This window comes from Xyrauchen texanus, chromosome 47 (assembly GCF_025860055.1).
Source record: "Xyrauchen texanus isolate HMW12.3.18 chromosome 47, RBS_HiC_50CHRs, whole genome shotgun sequence".
Classification (NCBI taxonomy): Eukaryota; Metazoa; Chordata; class Actinopteri; order Cypriniformes; family Catostomidae; genus Xyrauchen; species Xyrauchen texanus.
The window spans coordinates 8,155,557-8,175,170 of NC_068322.1; the positions used below are offsets into that span (position 1 = coordinate 8,155,557).

General features: G+C 37.7%; 1 protein-coding gene across 7 annotated transcripts in view; it reads left to right on the forward strand.

Moving 5' to 3' along the window:
- The first annotated feature begins 393 nt into the window (after positions 1-393).
- The window catches only part of LOC127638679 (filamin-C-like), a 65,505-nt gene continuing 46,284 nt past the window's right edge, over positions 394-19,614 (forward strand). For all 7 annotated transcript variants that reach the window (XM_052120306.1, XM_052120307.1, XM_052120308.1 and 4 more), the window contains exon 1: positions 394-857. In XM_052120306.1, the coding sequence (XP_051976266.1) occupies positions 485-857 (373 nt within the window). In that variant the 5' untranslated portion in view covers positions 394-484. The remainder of the gene's footprint in view (positions 858-19,614) is intronic.

Consider the following 19,614-nt stretch of genomic DNA (forward strand, 5'->3'; position numbering starts at 1 on the left):
TTTTTCAACCGTTTCATATGTAAATGCACTAGACGTGCGTATTTGACCGTTACACAGCGCCGTGTCAGTTTTTAAAAAAAGAACGTTCACTTTTTAAAGTGCGCCTCGAGACACCTGCGTTGCGCTCCGTCTATTTTGTTTTAGTATGAGTTCGGCTTGAACGGCCCCTAAAAAGTGGCGGTTAATTGAATGGAAACATGTACATTTTAAAACTGAATGAAAGGCGTGTACTGGAACGCGACTAACCGATTTTTTCATCCTGCAATCTTTCGTTTCACAGAAAAGTGTTTCAAGGCCGGTTCCTGAAGATCCCAGCCCTCAGCCTTGAAGCCCCCCAGAACTTTTAAAAATTTCTTTCTTTTTGTTTTTTTGTTTACGCGGGTGCGCGCGCCTGGCACTGCCCCGCTCCCCCTCGAGCTGTAAGTTAGCAAGCGGTTCCCTCCGATTGCTGTAGAAAAGGGGGGCACGACAAACACAGAAAACCATGATGAGCAATAATATATACTACGACCAGCAGCTGCCGCAGCAGTATTATCAGGGCAACGGCGAGTACGGAGACGAGGACATGCCGGCCACGGAGAAGGACCTGGCGGAGGATGCGCCCTGGAAGAAGATTCAGCAGAACACCTTCACCAGGTGGTGCAACGAACACCTGAAGTGCATCAACAAGAAGATCAACGACCTGCAGAAGGACCTGACCGACGGTCTCAAGCTCATCGGGCTGCTGGAAGTTCTCAGCCAGAAGAAAATGTACAGAAAGTACCACTCCAGACCCAACTTCAGGCAGATGAAACTAGAGAATGTGTCCGTCGCATTAGAGTTTCTAGAACGGGAACACATCAAACTAGTATCAATAGGTAAGTCTTATTTCATTGTGTGTATGGGCTAAAACTCGGTTGCTGTTTTCCGCTCCTAATGGATGTGGGCTAGGGGGCGTTTTTGAGTCAGACATGACAAACGAGTATGCTCTGTACGTATCCTGTGTGTAGTAATTATTCGTAACACTAAATAAACCTTTAATTAATTAACTTCATGACATGCTTAACAGATTAGTAGTTAATGCACATTTTAATATGCAAATATACAGTATGAATCAAAGTTTAATGGTACTTTTTAGCTATTTAAATGTAAGCTACATTTAATAGTTAAGCATTTTAGAATATAGGCTGAAAGTGATTGTTAATTTGTCAGTATTATAGAGCTATTATAAACCGTTATTTGGACAAGATTAAATCAATATTCTGGGTTCAATATAAGTTAAGATCAATCGACAGCTTTTGTGGCATAATATTGATTACCATAAAAATTCATTTTGACTTGCCTCTTTTCTTAAAAAAATGAAAAAGAAAAGAAAAAGCAAACCTCGAGGTCACAGTGAGGCACATACATTTTCAAAAGTATAGACACAAGACATAAACAATAAGCATGTTCACATAATTTATGTGTGATAAAATCACATACAAACCTTGTGTTATAGCCAATTTTATAACTACTTTGCCATGACGATGTAGTCAACAAACCCTAAACTGACTGTAAAAATTACAATTTAAACAACTTTCATCTCAAATAATACAGTGCATTCAGAAAGTATTCAGACCCATTCATTTTGCAGTCATATGTTAAAATGCTTTAAATGATTCCCCCACATCAATCTACACTCCATACCCCATAAGTAAAAACATTTTTGCAAATTTATTAAAAAGAAAAAACTGAAATATCACATTGACACAAGTATTCAGACCCCTTGCTATGGCACTTGAAATTTAGCTCCAGTGCATCCCATTTCTCAGGATCATCTTTGAGATGTTTCTACACTTTGAATGGAGTCCACCTGTGGCAAATTCAATTGATTGGACATGATTTGGAAAGGCGCACACCTGTCTATATAAGTGGTCTCACAGCTGAAAATGAATGTCGGTGCAAAAACCAAGCCATTGAGGTCAAATTAACTGCCTGCAGAGCTCAGAGACAGGATTGTGTCGAGGCACAGATCTGGGTAAGGCTAAAAAAAATTTCCATCTGCACTGAAGTTTCCCAAGAGCACAAGTGGCCTCCATAATTCTTAAATGGAAGAAGTTTGGAACAACAAGGACTCTTCCTAGAGCTGGCCACATGGCCAAACTGAGTAAACAGGGGAGAAGAGCCTTGGTAAGAGAGGTGATCAAGAACCTGATGGTGACTCTGTTTGAGCTCCAGAGATCATGTGTGGAGATGGGAGAAACTTGCAGAAGGTCAACCATCACTGCAGCACTCTACTGATATGGGCTTTATGGCATAGAAGCCAGACGGAAGACTCTCCTCATTGCAAGACACCTGAAAGCTTGCTTGGAATTTGAAAAAAGGACTCTCAGACTGAAAGAGAAACAAGATTCTTTGGTCTGATGAAAAGAAGATTGAACTGTTTGGCCTCAATTACAAGCTTCATTTCTGGAGGAAACCAGGCACCACTCATCACCTGCACAATACCATCCAACAGCGAAGCATGTTGGTGGTAGCATCATGCTGTGGGGGTGTTTTCAGTGTCAGGGACTGGGGGACTGGTCAGGGTAGAAGGAAAGCTGAACGCAACAAACTGTCTGTCCACCGATGGTCCCCATCTAACCTGACAGAGCTTGAGAGGATCTGCAGAAAATGGTGTGCAAAGCTTGTCGCATCATACCCAAAAACATTTGAGGCTAATCACCTCCAAAGGTGCTTCAACTTAATACTGAGTTAAGGGTCTGAATACTTATGTCAATGTGATATTTCAGTTTTTTATTTATAATAAATTGGCAAAGTTGAAATGTAACAAAATGTGAAATAAATGAAGGGGTCTGATTTTTATAAAATTATAAGCATCATATTTCTGCCTTTAAACCTTCCAAAATTGTCCCCATTCACTTCCATTGTAAGTAACCTCGTTCCACTGTAACCTCGATTTTTGCCTTTTTTAAAGAAAAGGGAAAAGGGAAGAGTCAAAATAAATTGTGTTAATCAACATTGTGCCACAATGTTCATTTTTATTGAACCCGGAATATTCCTTTAGGGAGTTGCATATAGAATTGCAGGATGACAACTCGCATGGACTCATCAAAAATTTAATTAGCCCAATTTATTGCATCTGCATAGTATCTCCATTTATCTTGTGTATGTAAAACATTATGGATCCCCTATAGCCTATAGATATCATTTTAATTACAATTTTCATGGTGTTTCTGGCTCTGATCTGACACCAATGCCATTACATGAAATGCAACAACAGATCCTGTAGGGTAGCACTTTGATTAAGATTTTAAGTAAGTGTGAGATCATTGGCATGTTAAACCCCTGGGCTGTAGGGCACTGTTATATTGCACTGTCCCAAAACCGGCTCAATATATATGCTGGCCTGACACAGATTTGTGGATCCACCTCATTTGGAAAGAGACTGCAGGCATGAAATGACCACTGATTAGGGTGTAGTCAATGTTTTGATTTGTGTGCTTCCTGAAAACATTTTCAATATGCTGCAAAAAGAATAGTTGAAAGAGGTTTGACTCTTTATTTATTGGTCTTAGCTATCTTTTATGCATTATGACTTACATTTACACATATTAAATAAAGGTGTTGATTATTAGATATCCCGATCACTGACAGTCTAAACTAGGACTTCAACATCAGTAAATGTGGACTGATTTAGGAGAACTTTTGTGTATCAACAGCTGTACTAGAGACTTGTTCTGTATCGTAATGCACCAGTGAACACAGTTGGACATGTTAATCAAAAAGCAGGATTGCTGTTTCTGGATATTTTGGCTTCTCTCGTAAAATAAACCTGGGAAGTGTTCCATGGTCAGTGTTGGTGGTTTTGCAATAGGGAAAGCGCTAGATTGTTCTAGTGGTTAAGGGGTGAGTGTCAGACATGGCAGCATCACATTCTCTCAAAACAACTAGACATACAACTTACTTAACAACTCTGTGATAATGCTAGGAGACAGAGAGGGCAATGCTCATTACTGTTGTTTTGTTGACAAAGACAGACAAATGATAAATGATACAGTTGAAGTCAGAAGTTTACATGCACCTTAGCCAAATACATTTAAACTCAGTTTTTCACAAGTCATGAAATTTAATCCTAGAAAATATTCCCTGTCTTAGGTCAGTTAGAATCACTACTTTATTTTCAGAATGTGAAATGTCAGAATAATAGTAGAGGGATATTTCAACTTTTATTTCTTTCATCACATTCCCAGTTTACATACACTTTGGTAGCATTGTCTCTAAATGGTTTAACTTGAGTTAAACATTTTGGGTAGCCTTCTTCAAGCTTCTCACAATAAGTTGCTGGAATTTTGGCTCATTCCTCCAGACAGAACTGGGGTAACTGAGTCAAGTTTGTAGGCCTTCTTGCTCGTACATGCTTTTCTAAATTTTCTATTAGATTGAGGTCAGGGTTTTGTGATGGCCACTCCAATACCTTGACTTTGTTTTCCTTAAGCCATTTTGCCACTACTTTGGTGATAGGCTTGGGGTCATTGTCCATTTGGAAGACCCATTTGTGACCAAGCTTTAAATTCATGGCTGATGTCTTGAGATGTTGCTTCAATATATCCACATAATTTTCCTTCCTCATGATGGCATCTATTTTGTGAAGTGCACCAGTCCCTCCTGCAGCAAAGCACCCCCACAACATGATTCTGCCACCCCCATGCTTGGGATGGTGTTCTAAGGCATTGGTTCCCAACCTGGGGTCCCCTCAGGGGGGGGCGCACAGGGGGGGGGGCGCGGGAGCGGATATGCTTTGAGGTGAATAAAGATGCATAAAATGTTCCACTAATAATTTTATATAAAAATATTTTTTCAAAGTTTAAAAAAAAAAAATATGCTTACAATGCCAAGATAAGGCAGTCAAAAATGATCTCTTATATAAAATAATTATTTAAATTTTGCACGCACACCGTCACTTGCCCAATGTGCTTGTTGTCATAGTAACGGCAAAATCAAAAGGAAAATGGCAGAGAAACGTAAATGCGGTGATTCTTCATCAGAGGCGAAGAAAAAGTTAAGACACTATGACAAAACCTACGTAAATTTTGGTTTTATTGAAGGCCAAGACAAGTCTCGGCCAGAATGTGTCTTTTGTGGTGAAAAACTGGCAAACGACAGCATGAAACAAAAACAAAAGTCACGCAACAGACTGGAAGTTCACAGCGATTTTAGACTGGCTGTCACTGGCATTACACCTAACATTCAATCACTAGTCAAAGGCATGCAAGCCCAAGGTGGACATTAGCGTTATGTGTTTACGCTGACGTTATGATTAGCCTTGTAAAAAATAAGGATCTGTGCATGCATGCAAGTAGGCTACATACAGCATTCTACCGTGCATATTTAACATTACATCATAACATTCAGTATTCTATGTTTATACACAAAATCCTGAAAAAAAGAGAAACAACTGCGTTTTACTAGTTGTGTAAAAATGAAAATATTAGGCTAAAAGGAAACATTTGAAGTTGAACCACATTTCCTGTGTATTCATGTAATAAAATGTCATTAAAAACTTAAAACTAAATTTAGTTACTATATACTGTGTGTGTGTGTGTGTGTGTGTGTGTGTGTGTGTGTTATGTGCATAGCATATATGTGGTGAGGGGTCACGGATTGTTAAATATGTACATGGGGGGGCCCCCAAGGAAAAAGGTTGGGAACCACTGTTCTAAGGCTTGCAAGCCTCACCCTTTTTCCTCCATTGTGGCCAAAAAGTTAAAATTTTGTTTCATCAGACCAGAGGAAATTTCACCAGAAAGTAAGATCTTCATCCCCATGTGCACTTGCAAACTGTAGTCTGGCTTTTTTATGGTGGTTTTGGAGCAGTGGCTTCATCCTTGCTGAGCAGACTTTCAGGTCATTATAGGACGCATTTTACTGTGGTTATAGATACTTGTCTATCTGTTTCCTCCAGCATTGTCACAAGGTCCTTTGCTGTTTTTCTGGGATTGATTTGCATTTTTATTACCAAACTACATTCATCTCTAGGAGACAGAATGCATCTGCGTGGTCTTATGGTGTTATACTTGCATACTATTGTTTGTACAGATCAACGTGGTAACTTTTTGCATTTGGAAATTGCACCCAAGGATGAACCAGACTTGTGGAGGTCCACAATTTCTTTTTGAGGTTTTGGCCTGATTTCTTTTGATTTTCCCATGATGTCAAGCAAAGAGGCACTGAGTTTGAAGGTAGGCCTTAAAATTAATCCACAGGTACACCTCCAATTGACTCCAGTTAGCCATTGGCTAATTGCCTAAAGGCTTGACATAATTTTCTGGAATTTTCCAAGCTGCTTAAAGGCGCAGTTAACTTTTTTTTTTACAGTATGTAAACTTCTGACCCACTGGAATTGTTATGTAGTCAATTAAATGTAAAACAATCTGTCTGCAAACAATTGTTGGAAAATTTGCTTGTGTCATGCACACAGTAGGTGTCCTAAATTACTTGCTAAAACTATAGTTTGCTAATACGAAAACTGTGGAGTGGTTAAAAAAACGAGTTTTAATGATGACTTCAACCTAAGTGAATGTAAAATTCTGACTTCAACTGTAATTCCTGTAACTCAAAATGTAGAGCATGGCTTTAGCAACAAATTGATTTGATTCTTAAGGAACACATACTGATTGAATGTATAACTTGAATGCACTCTAAGTTACTTCTGATAAATACGTCTGCCAATTGCATATTTAAATATATGAGTTGGACTTGCGGCTCTCAATACTAGGTGGGGGGAACGAGCCAACCGTCTCGCACAGTGGCACATGTCAGCAGGGCTTTCAGTCCTGCTGTCAGTGGTAATGAGACGGATCATTCCAGATGGCATCAACCTTTCAGAACCCCCCCTTATGTGAAAGTATAGGGTGAAAGAGGTGCAGGAAAAAATATTGTAACCTTGTCCAACAAACTGTGTATCTGCATGTGAGAAATGGAAGTGACTGTGTCACATGGAAGTTGGCCTGCATACTGCCTCAACAGGAAATAGCACTCACCTCATTTATTTTATCACTACACACAGTCACTCATGCAGATGTTCCGTAATGTGTGAGAAGCAAGCAGTATCACATGAGCAAGAGTTCTGTTGTATCGAATGTCAGCGGGCTTGTGATTTGGCTGCTGGTATCAAGATGAAAATTCTATGTGACTTAATCAACCTGATTAGATGAGGTTACACAACTGAAAGTTAGATCAGATAGCAATACTCCACTTTTCACAGTGTACAAGGCTACAAGATTGCTTTTGTACAACAGGTAAATAATAAGTAACTGATATTTGACACAATATGGGCAGCTATTTTTTATTTTTATTTTTAGTAAGCGATTTTTATCTCACTAAAATCATGCTAACACACATATTATTTATGTCTTGTGGCCATACTTTTCAAACATGAGTGCCTCACTGTAACCCAGAGTGAGACAAAGAGTGAAATGTTCCATTGCTGTTATATTAAATATCAGCACTCTTAGAATGCTGCTTATGCAATCAAATCTAACCAAATTGTCCCAGTTAGGATGAGAACTAACTATTGTATAACAGTGTAGCTATGCATTTCCAAACACATTTCAATATGAGGAACATAATTTTACATATAACTCTTTCTAATAGACATACTCTGTGCTGTTGGCTTAATTGGGTTAATAATAATCTCAGTTTGTAAGAAGCTGTTTCTGGAAAACTAGCACAATAATGTATACAGTAACTGCTTTTGGGAGGAAGTGATGATGACTTTGGATATGGAGGTTCAGCTTTTAGCCCCTGTGAGTGTTTTGTGAGTGATTGATAGACAGACAGCTGGCCTCTGGGATCCATCTTGTAACAGGTGCTTTAAATAGTCCCACAGACCTACAGAGCGGCCCCTTGTAGGTTATTTGGGTAGAAAAAAGAGAAAGAGTGAGTCTGATAGAGTTAATGAGTACATGACAATAGACTGCAATAAGTGTCCCCCTTTCCTTCTCTCTCTTTCTAAATCTCACTCCGTGGTGACGAAGGACAGTGGATATGCAGAAAAGAAATCTTGATTGATTTAAGATAGATTGGTTAGACAACCAGATAGACACTTGATTCTGTGGGGGAGTATCATTTGATTTAAGTGTTATGTTCTTATGTGGGTCCCTGAAATGCTACAGGGCTTTTATCAGGAAAGTCACTTATCGCAGTCAGCCATGTTCTACTTCGCTGTGTGTACTGTAACACTTTCCTGGCTCATTAAGCAGAGGTTTCCTTTGCAATTGTACACTAGTGCTTTTATTGATTCATCCTTTTTTCAGTTGAATATTTCATGTTTTATCTTTTGGCAGGCTAGGCAGAGCTTATCAGCTCTGTGTGAGTTCTGGCTCCAAAAATAAAATAAGAATAATTTGGGGCTAAACAATAAGGATATCTTCTGCAGGCCCTCCCAAAATTTTAACGGGCTCCAGCAAAACACTGTTGAAGCAACAATCAAATCATAGCAACATAATCATAGTCAAATTTCAGAACAATCTATTGCCATGACAGCTATAAATTCATAAACACACTTTTCTTAAAAATGATGGCACATGGTGCAAAGCTGTTTTATGATTTTCGGCCCATTCTTATTGAGAGCGATCCAGTAGTAGATCAACTGAGGGTTGCTCCTGCAATCCAAATGCGGGGTGTAGGTCCTGACGAATGTGCCTTTGAAGAATGGACACATGAGCCGAAAATATCATAGAAGCACCAAAAAAATGATAATGTTGCTTCAGGAATTGCGTTTTTCATATCACGTTTGCTTTTTATGACACTATCAGTTAAAGGGGTCATGACATGGCTTTTTTATTGTATTATTATGTTCCCTTAGGTGCAATTATAGTATTAATATATTTTTTTTTAAGAAAAACTTTTAAAATCTAGTGATTTATGACCTTTTCCCACCCTGTTTCTCATCCTCTGATTCAAACAGTCTGTTTTGGGGGCGTTTTCCATTTAAGACTTCAGTGTTAACGCCCACTGTTATGATTGGCTAACGTCAGTGCCTATGTATCAATTATTGACGCCTCCAGCCAGAACAATATGCAAGTAAACTAAGTAAAAACACTGTGATTATTCATAATGAATGAAATTGCGCTTTAAAAAGTAGTTTAAAGTTTAAAATAGATTAGGCCTACTTACAGTTTGCGTCGTCGTTGTTCCCAGAATAGTCGGCACGGACTTATCTTTGAGCAACAGTTTTCTGGCAAAGAAAGCATCATATTGAGATTTGGTCTCAAAACAGTCATCCTTAAAATGTACAGAACAAACACTTAAGTTAACACTGCCGTGACTGGAACGTCCGCAAAAAATAAACTGCATCCATTTTTCCCTGACGTCTGGATCTTTCGGCAGCTTATTCAGAGGTTTTGTTTGACCACAGCCAGGAACAGCACATCTGTGTGGCATCGTAATTTTCCTGTGCACAAGTAGTCTCTGTCAGAGCTCGCTGTCCATCGACTGAACACTTGTGAGGCGCACGGCGATACGAAATGAGCGTAGCTGTCTTGCGCTTAAATCGTAGTTATCTTGTGCTGGAGGCGGTCATATGCAAACGCTGTTACGTCACTTCTAACCGACACGTCACTTCTAACCATGAATCCAGAACGAGCTGTATTTTGAGCTTGATTAAATAAATGATTCGTTTAGAATGGGGAGGACGTCTTAAAATATTAAACTTGCAGGACGTTTTAATGATACAAAGACCTCTTATATACCAAAAGATCAAGGCAAATTTGGTTTCTCATGTCATGACCCCTTTAATTTTAGGCTTAAGGTTTAGGGTAGGAAGGTAGGTTTTGTCTTTTCAAAACTCGTTAGAGAATTAACCTTAGAAACCTCATCTGTTTTGGAGAAAATGTTACTTGTTTTTAGGGCCACAGAGTGAACCTTTCATCTCTGAACTGAAGTGAACCACATAATATAATTTACATGTATGTGTATCATTTGGCGTAAGCCCTGTCTTATGGTTCAGCATGCCGATGCTGCTGGAACTGCTGTCATCATCCTCCCGGGGATGATGACAGCAGGTGAGCGCCGCTTACCCCATCCTTGATGGGACCTAAACCCTAGAGATGGGGTGGGATGTGTGGTGAAAACATGGAAGTATGCGAACAATGAGAGAGTGCCTGATTGACCGAATCCAGAGATCTTCCTGCTAGAACTACGCTTATATGCTTACATTGACAGTTCCATCAATTGTCCCAAAACTCCTAACAATGAGAGAGTTGGGGCCATCCGTATTGTTGAGCCCTGGAATTTTAGTCCGGAGATAACGTTTTTCCTGAAGCAGTACCAAAAGTCAGGCTAGACAAAAATTAAAATGGCTTTCTTTTTACGAAAGACAAGAAGCACTAGATCCAGCAGTCTTCGGTCAATCGGAAATATGTTCTCTCCTGCTCTTTCTCTCTTGTGTACTCCTGCTCTCTCCATGCAACAGCATCTTTAATTATTACCATGTGTCAAGGGTTAGTCATTTCAGTGGAATGTTTAAGCATTGCCAGCGAACACCCCCTACACACACACACACCACTTTCACCCTCTCTAGAGATTTGACATGGACATAGTGCTTTCCTCAATTTGTCCCACTCCTGCTTGGTTTATTGATATCTTTAGTAATGCCCAAAATGTGCTTTTTCGTCACAATAATGCTGGATATCAGCAAAAAAGGCTGCAGATGGCCCAGGTGCATCCTGAGTTGGCAGTTATCAGGTGTGTGAGTGGAACCGTTTTGCAACAACCGTTTCAGCTTATTACACCTTTTGTTCTTGTGAGAAACTCAATGGATACAGATCTGTATTTATTTATCACTGGTTGTATTCAGATATGTTTTTTTGTCACTCTTAATCACTAAAATGCAATTTGAGTTTAGCCGTACACAAATTATTAGAGACATTTTTATATCTAAGGGTTTGTATTACAGCTGCTGTGTTTTCAGAGAAGTGTGTGATTTTGTGAATTAGGAACAGTTGCGGTAACTGTTGCTCCAACGAATGATTCTGATTACGCTGTTCAAGACAGCAAATTGGTCAAACAGAATCAGAAATTATTTATTCGGGATAAGGTATGGGATCTCGCTACTTGCTATGGAATCTCATGTTATTGTCTTAACCCAAGACCATTCATAATCTTCAAGTGTTGGAGAGCAGAACAAATAAACATAATATATTCAAAAATCACATTCCTTTCTGTGTGTGTTGTCATTCATCAGGAGTGACATAGAGGTTTTCATCTGTCTTTGGAGACTTCCTGTCAGTGGAATGTCACTCTATCTCTAACGGCACGGCTGTCTGGGTTAGTGGTAGGGTCAGGGATCAAGATAAGGACAGGATTTCTGGGTGATAACTCCAAAGACAGCCTATAACATTTTATAACAGGTGTTCAATAGCAGCTATTTCTGCTGCTCTCTTTGTTGAAGTCTGTTGGTTTTACTGTCAATGCAATGTCTTTTGAGACACTTTATCAGTTCTTTATGTTACTCAGGGAAGTTTGCTGTCCTTGGCAAATGTGAATTTTTCTTCGATGATATTTTGTATGTCTGTAGGAGTAGGAGTCAGACAATCAGACAGCCCGTGTGCACTCAGGGGTGTTTGGTGTCAGCAGTGTCAGGCGGAGCGGGCTCTTGGCGGCGCGCTGATGATGTCATCAGCTGCCTGACATGGGGTTGCCAGATTGAGTCAGACAGGAAAATACCCTTGTCCAAATACCCAAGTGTCTTTGTTTCCCTCATGTTCTCCACCGCACACATAGAAATTCTCAGACTGAATCCTGCAGATTGAACAGGGCTAATAGAGAGGTTTATAAGTAGAAAAATGACTGATAATGACATGATAAAGGTATTTCTCTGGCTTGTCTCTGTATGGAGTGACAGTACTTTAGGGATCTGGTGTGACAGTAACTGTATGTATGAGTGTATGTAGCACAGATGTGAGATATTGTTTGTGTCTGACGTTGAGTATTCAGGTCTGATTTAGTTTTTGTGTAAAAGGAATATTCTGGGTTCAATAAAAGTTAAGCTCTATCGTCAGCATTTTTGGCATAATATTGAGTACCACATACATTAATAATGATAATAATAATAATAATAAATAATGGCACTAACAGTGAATTTGGGGCCAATTTCTGAACGTTAAAAAACTCACTTTTTCAAACGTACAGCCACAATACATAAACAATATGTGTGTAAACATAATTTTAGTGTGATAATTTCACTTACTAACCTTTTCTGTGTAAAGTTATAGCCAATAGCCAACTTAGTTGCCATGATGATGTAATGTCAACAAACCCAAAAACGACCCTTAAAATGATGATTTAAACAACGTCACAGCTCAAATAATGCATGAGTTTTAAAAGAAGAATTAATGTAAGTGCTTTTATAAAAATTAACTTCACATTTCTGCTTTTAAACCCTCCAAAAATGGGCCCCATGTCTCACTGTAACCTCCTTTTTTTTTTTTAAGTAAGTTTTGTGTTAATCAACATTAAGCCACAAGTGCTGTCCGATTGAGCTTAACTTGTGTTGAACCTGGAATATTCCTTTAAAAGAAAGTTTGTCCAAAATTAAAATTCTGTCATCATGTTCCAAACAAGATTTTCAAGACATACTATTTTCCATTGGTTTTATTTGTGGTTTAATAGAATATCTGAGGTCTTCACCAGTTGAACTTCCCATCAGGAAACCCAGATGTGAATTAGCTCTGGAAAAGAATGACTGTATCTTCTTCTTTCTTATGAGTGGTGCACTTTTAGTGGAATTCCAAGGAATTTAAGAGGCACTGGTCATTCAGAGCTCTTTTCAGAAAGAAGCTGAACAAAGCAGTAAAAATCCCTTTTGACTGACATTTGACAACTTCATTCCAAGGCTGTACTGTTTCTTGATGTGTTTTTGCTGAACGTGAACACAGAAGTGACTGAGACATGCACAACTAATGGTCCCTAGGCATGATACAGGGAGCTATTTACTGTGGGAACATAAAGAAGTGTGTTTCCATCTTGTGTGTCTTTGTTTATACCAATGCGGCCTGAAGTGCTGACAGACTCTTCTTTAACTGCTATTTATGAGGGGTGGGAATCAGCAGGGATCTGTCAATACAATATTATATCGATATCTGGGTCGCAATATGATAATTTTAGTGCATTGTGATTCAGAACTGTGATACATTGCTATCATTTATTCTCTTGTTGCTCATTCATCTTCATTCATCTCTATGATATATATATATATATATATATATATATATATATATATATATATATATATATATATATATATAATATAACTGACTCTTTAGTCTGTGCATTTACGTGTATCTGTTTGTGCTTGTTTACAATCTATGTTGTCGTTTTCGCTAATTCTTCTTGGTAACTGCTTTGGGTGTCCTATCCGTGCCCTTCTTTTCAGAACCCTGGGGCGACCGAGCCTGTCCTATTCCAGGCATTATGGGACAAAGGCTTCTGTGTGCCTGATATGGATGGAACTTTGAAGCTTTGCTGAAAGTGGGGGAAGGGAGGGTGGCTGTGTGCTATGATCAGACTGCTAGGATATGTGTGCATCTTTGTGTTGGGCCCAGCAAAGGAATGAAGACCTTTAAGCACATCAGTTGTTGGTTTAGGATGCCTGTTAGCAGTTGTGATGGCAGCTGAATGGGTTCACTCAGAAGAAGATTGAAAATTGAAATTTAATTGAGTGCCTGACTGCTCTGCCCACTACAGACAAAACTTACACTGAATTCTTCCCTCTGATAATTGAGTACAGTACTGTGCTTGTATGGCACTTTACATTGAACTATTAAATTAGGAAAGATTTGCTCTGTAAAATTGTTTGTAAAATTGTTATTTGTCAAGTTTTTTTTTGTTTATTGTGGCATTTCAAACATATATAATCATTCATTAGAGACAAATCTTTTCAAATAATTACAAAAGCATGTTAAAAAATCCTAATAAATATTTCCATTTTCCAAACTCCAAAGTTCTGTGTTTAATGTTGGAGCTTAATTTCAGGTGTTCTTTATTTTCTTGCATGCCACAACAAAAAACTTATAGTTAAAGATCAGATCAGGTAGAAATGTCTCCATAGGGTAACATTTAAACATTTTCACTTCTAACATTGTTTTATGCCGGAACTTTATTTCCAAACATAAAAGTGAAGGAATGAACAAGAAGTAGCCTAGAGGATAAGAGAAGAAATTAGTCTTCTTTCTTTTCTGGAAGTTGCCATGGTGTCTTTTCCGCTGTGTGAAATATCTCCTCCGGAGTTTGGGTTTGGCCAGGAGAGAGCCTCTTGGTTTGGGCCTCCTGAGCTCTGACAGACTTATTACAGTGTTTTTATTGGAGACAGACTTTTTTCTGGCTTTTTGACTGTAAGAAGAGGAATAATCCACACTGTAAAAAAAATCCTGTTGTTTTTACAAAAAACTAAACAAAACTGGCAGCTGTGGTTTCCAGAATAATTATGTAAAAAATACAGTAAACATTTTAAACTTTACAGAACAACCTGTACATTTTACAGTTTAAAACTGTTGTAATTTACAGGACCACGCTGGCACTGTAAAAAAAAACAAAGAAAAAAAAAACATGTAATAAACTTGATAATACCCTTCTGAAACTGTAATATTCTGCTTTTCATTTTATAATGAAATGTTTCTCACTGTAGTATTTACAGAAGGGAACAAGATGACATGAAGTTCATCTGTAGTGGCCCGTCCAGGATCAGTGACCAATAAACATGTAGAGACAGTTCTCAGTGTCACATACACAAACACTAAACACCATCAGGGTAACACACGTGAAATTAAAGTAACAAACATTAAATTATCTATATCAAATATAACACAGAACATCCCAATGTACATAACTGATATTAAAAATGAGAAGAAACATAACTATTCCCATAAAATATAATTAAATATGATGTGTCATGCAGGGAATTGTGGGTATGGCTGATTATTGTTTTTCACTGTTATTTTATTAGTACATAGTTTACCATTAATTATACAACATTTTATTGTAAAAACTACTGTATTGTATTTTTAATGTATATTTTACAGTTAATACAGTTAATAATAAAAAAAAAATTCTGTAGCAGTTTTACAGTCTTTTACCGTTACAATTAGAAATTTTTTACAGTAAATGTATAAGACCAATAATTTTTCAAGTACTTCTCATGAAGCACCCTCTAAATATTAGCCTCACATTTTTATATAAGAAGTTCCTTTGGTATAGGGTGCCTTAGATATATTAGATATATATAACTTGGCCTACACACAACCTGCACACTTTTTCTTTTCAGTTTTTTTAAAACTTTTTCTGAACCAATTGTGTTGGAAAATATGCAGACTACTGTGGAATGAATGGATTTAAATGGGGTAAGATGTGTTAAAAGGAGTTATTTTGCTAGCTTAAAGAATTATCAAATCAGCCCAAATATTTTACAAACTAATGTGTAAGGGGATTCGGAGGAGAAGAATTGATGGCCTTTATGAAAACGTGGACATCTGTGAAGCTTTCTTGTGAAAATTTGCTGGCACAGATTCAGTATGTATGATGCTGGCATTAAGACATGGTTACATTGTAAGTGAAAGGCATCTAAAATGCATTCTGAAAGTGAATGGACTTTGCCGACAATAATGTGCAAGTTTGAATGAAACTGTTGAGTTTATCATTGATCAGTTAAATGGTCCAGGATGCCTCCACAGAAACGGTTGGATGTACACAAATTGTTTGGAAAATGGTATAAAGAGAAAAATATGTCATTCCCACAACATACAAAGTCATTGCCACAAGATGAGGATGTTGTTATCTCAACATAACATTTAGTGGGCACAACATATTATCACATTCCTACGAGTTAATTTGGGCACCGTAAGTGTGGGCCTAGATGTGAGTAAACACCTATGTTAGCCATGTGTGAGAATGCGTATTGCATTTTCACACTTGCCACATGCATGTTGCATGCTATATATAAGTAGATTTGGTTTGTGTTTTATGTTTATGAGGTAGATGTGATTGACCTCAAAGTGTCTGTGTTAGTGATTCAAGGCTGTTTTTGCTCTAACTTCATTTTTTACCTTAAAGAGTTGTTTAAAAAGCCCACTGGTGCTGTCATGTCTTATTACACCTTCAAAACATTTTCAGATGTTCTCACATATGTCTGTAGAATACTACAGGTCAGCTGTGTTCCTATTGTTGATGGTCATCACAGGTTGGACAGGAAGAAAATGTGTCAAACCAACAGAATGTTAATCACTGATGTCCTTTTTGGACATTACCAAGACACAACACCTGCCACAACACATGTGCCATTTCTTAAGATGTATATGGTTTGTGTGTGTGTGCATTCATTTGGATTCATTTCTTCAGGCCAAAGTTCTTCAGAATTGTTTTCACCAAGAGCTTTGCATATTTAGTCAAGCATTTTGATCAATACGGAGGCACCAAGGCTGTATAGTTGTGGCTAACTATTTTCTACAGATTTCATATCCATGACCATGGTGGATATCTTAGTACCAGTTTATGTGGAATGGATGTTGATATATGAACTGCTATGTCATTGTCCCAGACCAATGATTCTTTATTATGATGATTCTAATTAACTTAACAGTAGTTTTTTTCTTTTTACTGTATCCCAATAAAAATATGCTGTTGTTTAATACATTTTTTTCCTATTATAAACCAGTGAAAATTATTGGTAGTACCAACAAAGTACTATTTTGATGTATAAAAACTTTACAATTTAAATAAAAAACAAAATCACATTGCAGTAATACAAATGTCATAATCTTAAACGCATCCTAAACTGTGTGTGACAGTTTTTCTTGATGTAAGAAGATCAAGATGGGTTCTACATGTGCTGAGAGTCAGTCTTGGTACTTTGCCTCTGGGGTCTGTTATTCAAAGGAAGTGCTTGATGCTTAATGTGTGTGTTTCACTTCCCTTTTCCTGAGATCCTGTGGAAAATGTGAGTTGTGATGTCATGTGTCCATGATGTTATCACCCTCTCCTGTCCTCCTTGTCTGTCTTTATCTGTTGTTGGAGAGATGGAAGCAGTAATGGAATGACATTTTCTTGCCTCTCATGGAGAACTCTGAACTTTGCCTTTTGGACATGGTGTTTGGACACATGCATGCTAACATAATGTAATCTGAATATTGTGTCCATGGCTTCAGGATGTAACCTCGCAAGCCTTTCTTTTGTGTGCAACTTCTGGAGAAAGTGAGATAACAGAAATGTTGTCTTTCTACAGCTACTGGTGGAATCCCTGCACTCTCTCTCTCTCTCTCTCTCTCTCTCTCTCTCTCTCTCGTCTGTCTGTCTGTCTGTCTGTCTGTCTGTCTGTCTGTCTGTCTGTCTGTGTGTGTGAGAGAGAGACTGACTGACCAGCTTAATGTCTGTCAGCCCCCTGCCTGTATTGTTTACAGCTCAAATCTCCACTCTGATATTCATGTCATGTGCTCTGCTCCATTACTTTCCTTTTAAGGCCTCTGGGGATATAGGACTGTGTGTTTATATATATATATAGATATATTTTATTTTTTTCTTCATTACATCGAAGAGCCGAGTTGTAGGGTACAATGGGGCTAATGGCACACCTTAAGTTTTCTGGTCACAAAGTGTATCAAGATTCAAGAAATACATGTATTTTGTACATGTACAACAGAAGGTTGTTTTGAATAAAATTTATGTGTATGTGTATACACACACACACACTGGCAGCCAAAAGTATGGAATAATGTACATATTTTGCTCTTATAGAAAGAAATTGGTACTTGTTTCACTCAGTCATTCAACTGATCACGATGTATAGTCAGGACATTAATTACATGCATTATTACTATTACAATTTGAAAAAAGTGTTCAGAACTTCTTAAACTACTTCAAATAGTACTTATCAAATCCTCCATGTGCAGCAAAAACAGATTTGCAGAACCTTGGCATATTAGCTGTCAGTTTGTTCAGAGACTCAGGTGACATTTCACCCCACACTTCCTGTAGATGTGTTCTGTGTTCCAGTAAGGTACTTATTATTGAAGTGAATGGGGCCAATCCATAATTGTTGAAATACTCACTGTTTTAAAAGTAAAGAGACAAGACGTAAGCAATATGTGTGATGATAACATGATTTTAGTGTGATAAAATCACTTGACCTTTTCAACTTTGTTGCCATGACGATGTAATTAGGTGTGTAACGGTGTGACATTTTCACAGTATGATAACTGTCACAAAAATTGCCACAGTATTCACGGTACTGAGGTGCATTTATAATAATACTGGCAGTTTAATATTTGGTTATTAAATATGTCTAATAAACACACAGAGAAATATTTCAGTTATAACCAATTCTTTGTACATGCACATTGTAAACCATGTTTAGTACTGTGCTTTAAGAGTAAAACATATTATTAGTAGTATCAAACACATTGTTGTCCTACTGTTGCGCTGCAGTTTGGCAAATGAACAAACAGTTGCTGCATTGTAATGTTGAACAAATGCTTAAAACCGTTGCATTGTGAATGTGACAGAATGCATAAAAATATCTTTAGCCAAACTAGTCATTACAAATCATGTTAAACTACATTGAATCTGGTGTTATGAAAGACATAACTTATATAATTTATTATCCTGTATACTGTATTTCCATTTACATCAAATCCACAAATTCTGGGGGATGGTGCTCACAGAGGTGGTGCTTAAGTTTTGAGGTGTTTCCCGCTTTTGCGACAAACTTTACAGAGGGGTTAACTATCAACATTTATGGTGCATCGTGGGTCTTTTAACATACCAAAGTAATCCCAGACAGCGGACTTCAGCTGCTTTGGTGGTGGAAATAAAGGTTCAGGGTCAGACATGATGTGCTCGTGCTGCACTTATTTTATCTGGCCAAGTTTATTTGATGCTTTAAATGTTGCCAATTCTGTCTTAATTAAACTGATTTGGATTTTAGAAAAGTTCTGAAAAAATCTGTCTTTATATTAATGCAATTCCAACAATAAGAAGATTTCAACGGTATGATAACTGTCCGTTTTTAAACCGAGGTATATTGTGAAACATCCCCAGATGTAATGTACCTAAAATGACTGTAAAAATGTCAATTTAACTTAACAGCTCAAATAATATGAGTTTGACAGAAGAACTGATGTAAGTGCTTTTATAAAATGATTCACATTTCTGCATGTAAGCCCTCCAAAAATGGGCCCCATTCACTTCCATTTTAAGTGTCTCACTGTAAACTCAAGTTTTGCTGTTTCTTTCTTTCTTTCTTTTTTTTTTTAAGAAAAGGAGGTACAAGTCAAAATCCATTTTTGTGGTAATCAGCATTTTGCCACAAATGCTGTTGATCAAACTTGACTTGTATTGAACCTGGAATATTCCTGTAATGTGAAAGTTAAGTTCAGATACTGTTCCTTGCATTCACATAGCTCTTTTCTGTTGCTTATTTAGCTTGTTTTGCCAGGTTTTTTTATTTGTCTTTTTCTTTGTCTTTAAACTACAGTTGTTAAACAAGATTTTGGCGCCTGATGTATTATATATTCTCTAGAAGAGGAGATGTGTGTGTGTGTCTGTTTTTGTGCATATGCCTCCTTGGGTGTTGGTTGAATATTTCCTGAGGCAAAATGTCTCTTC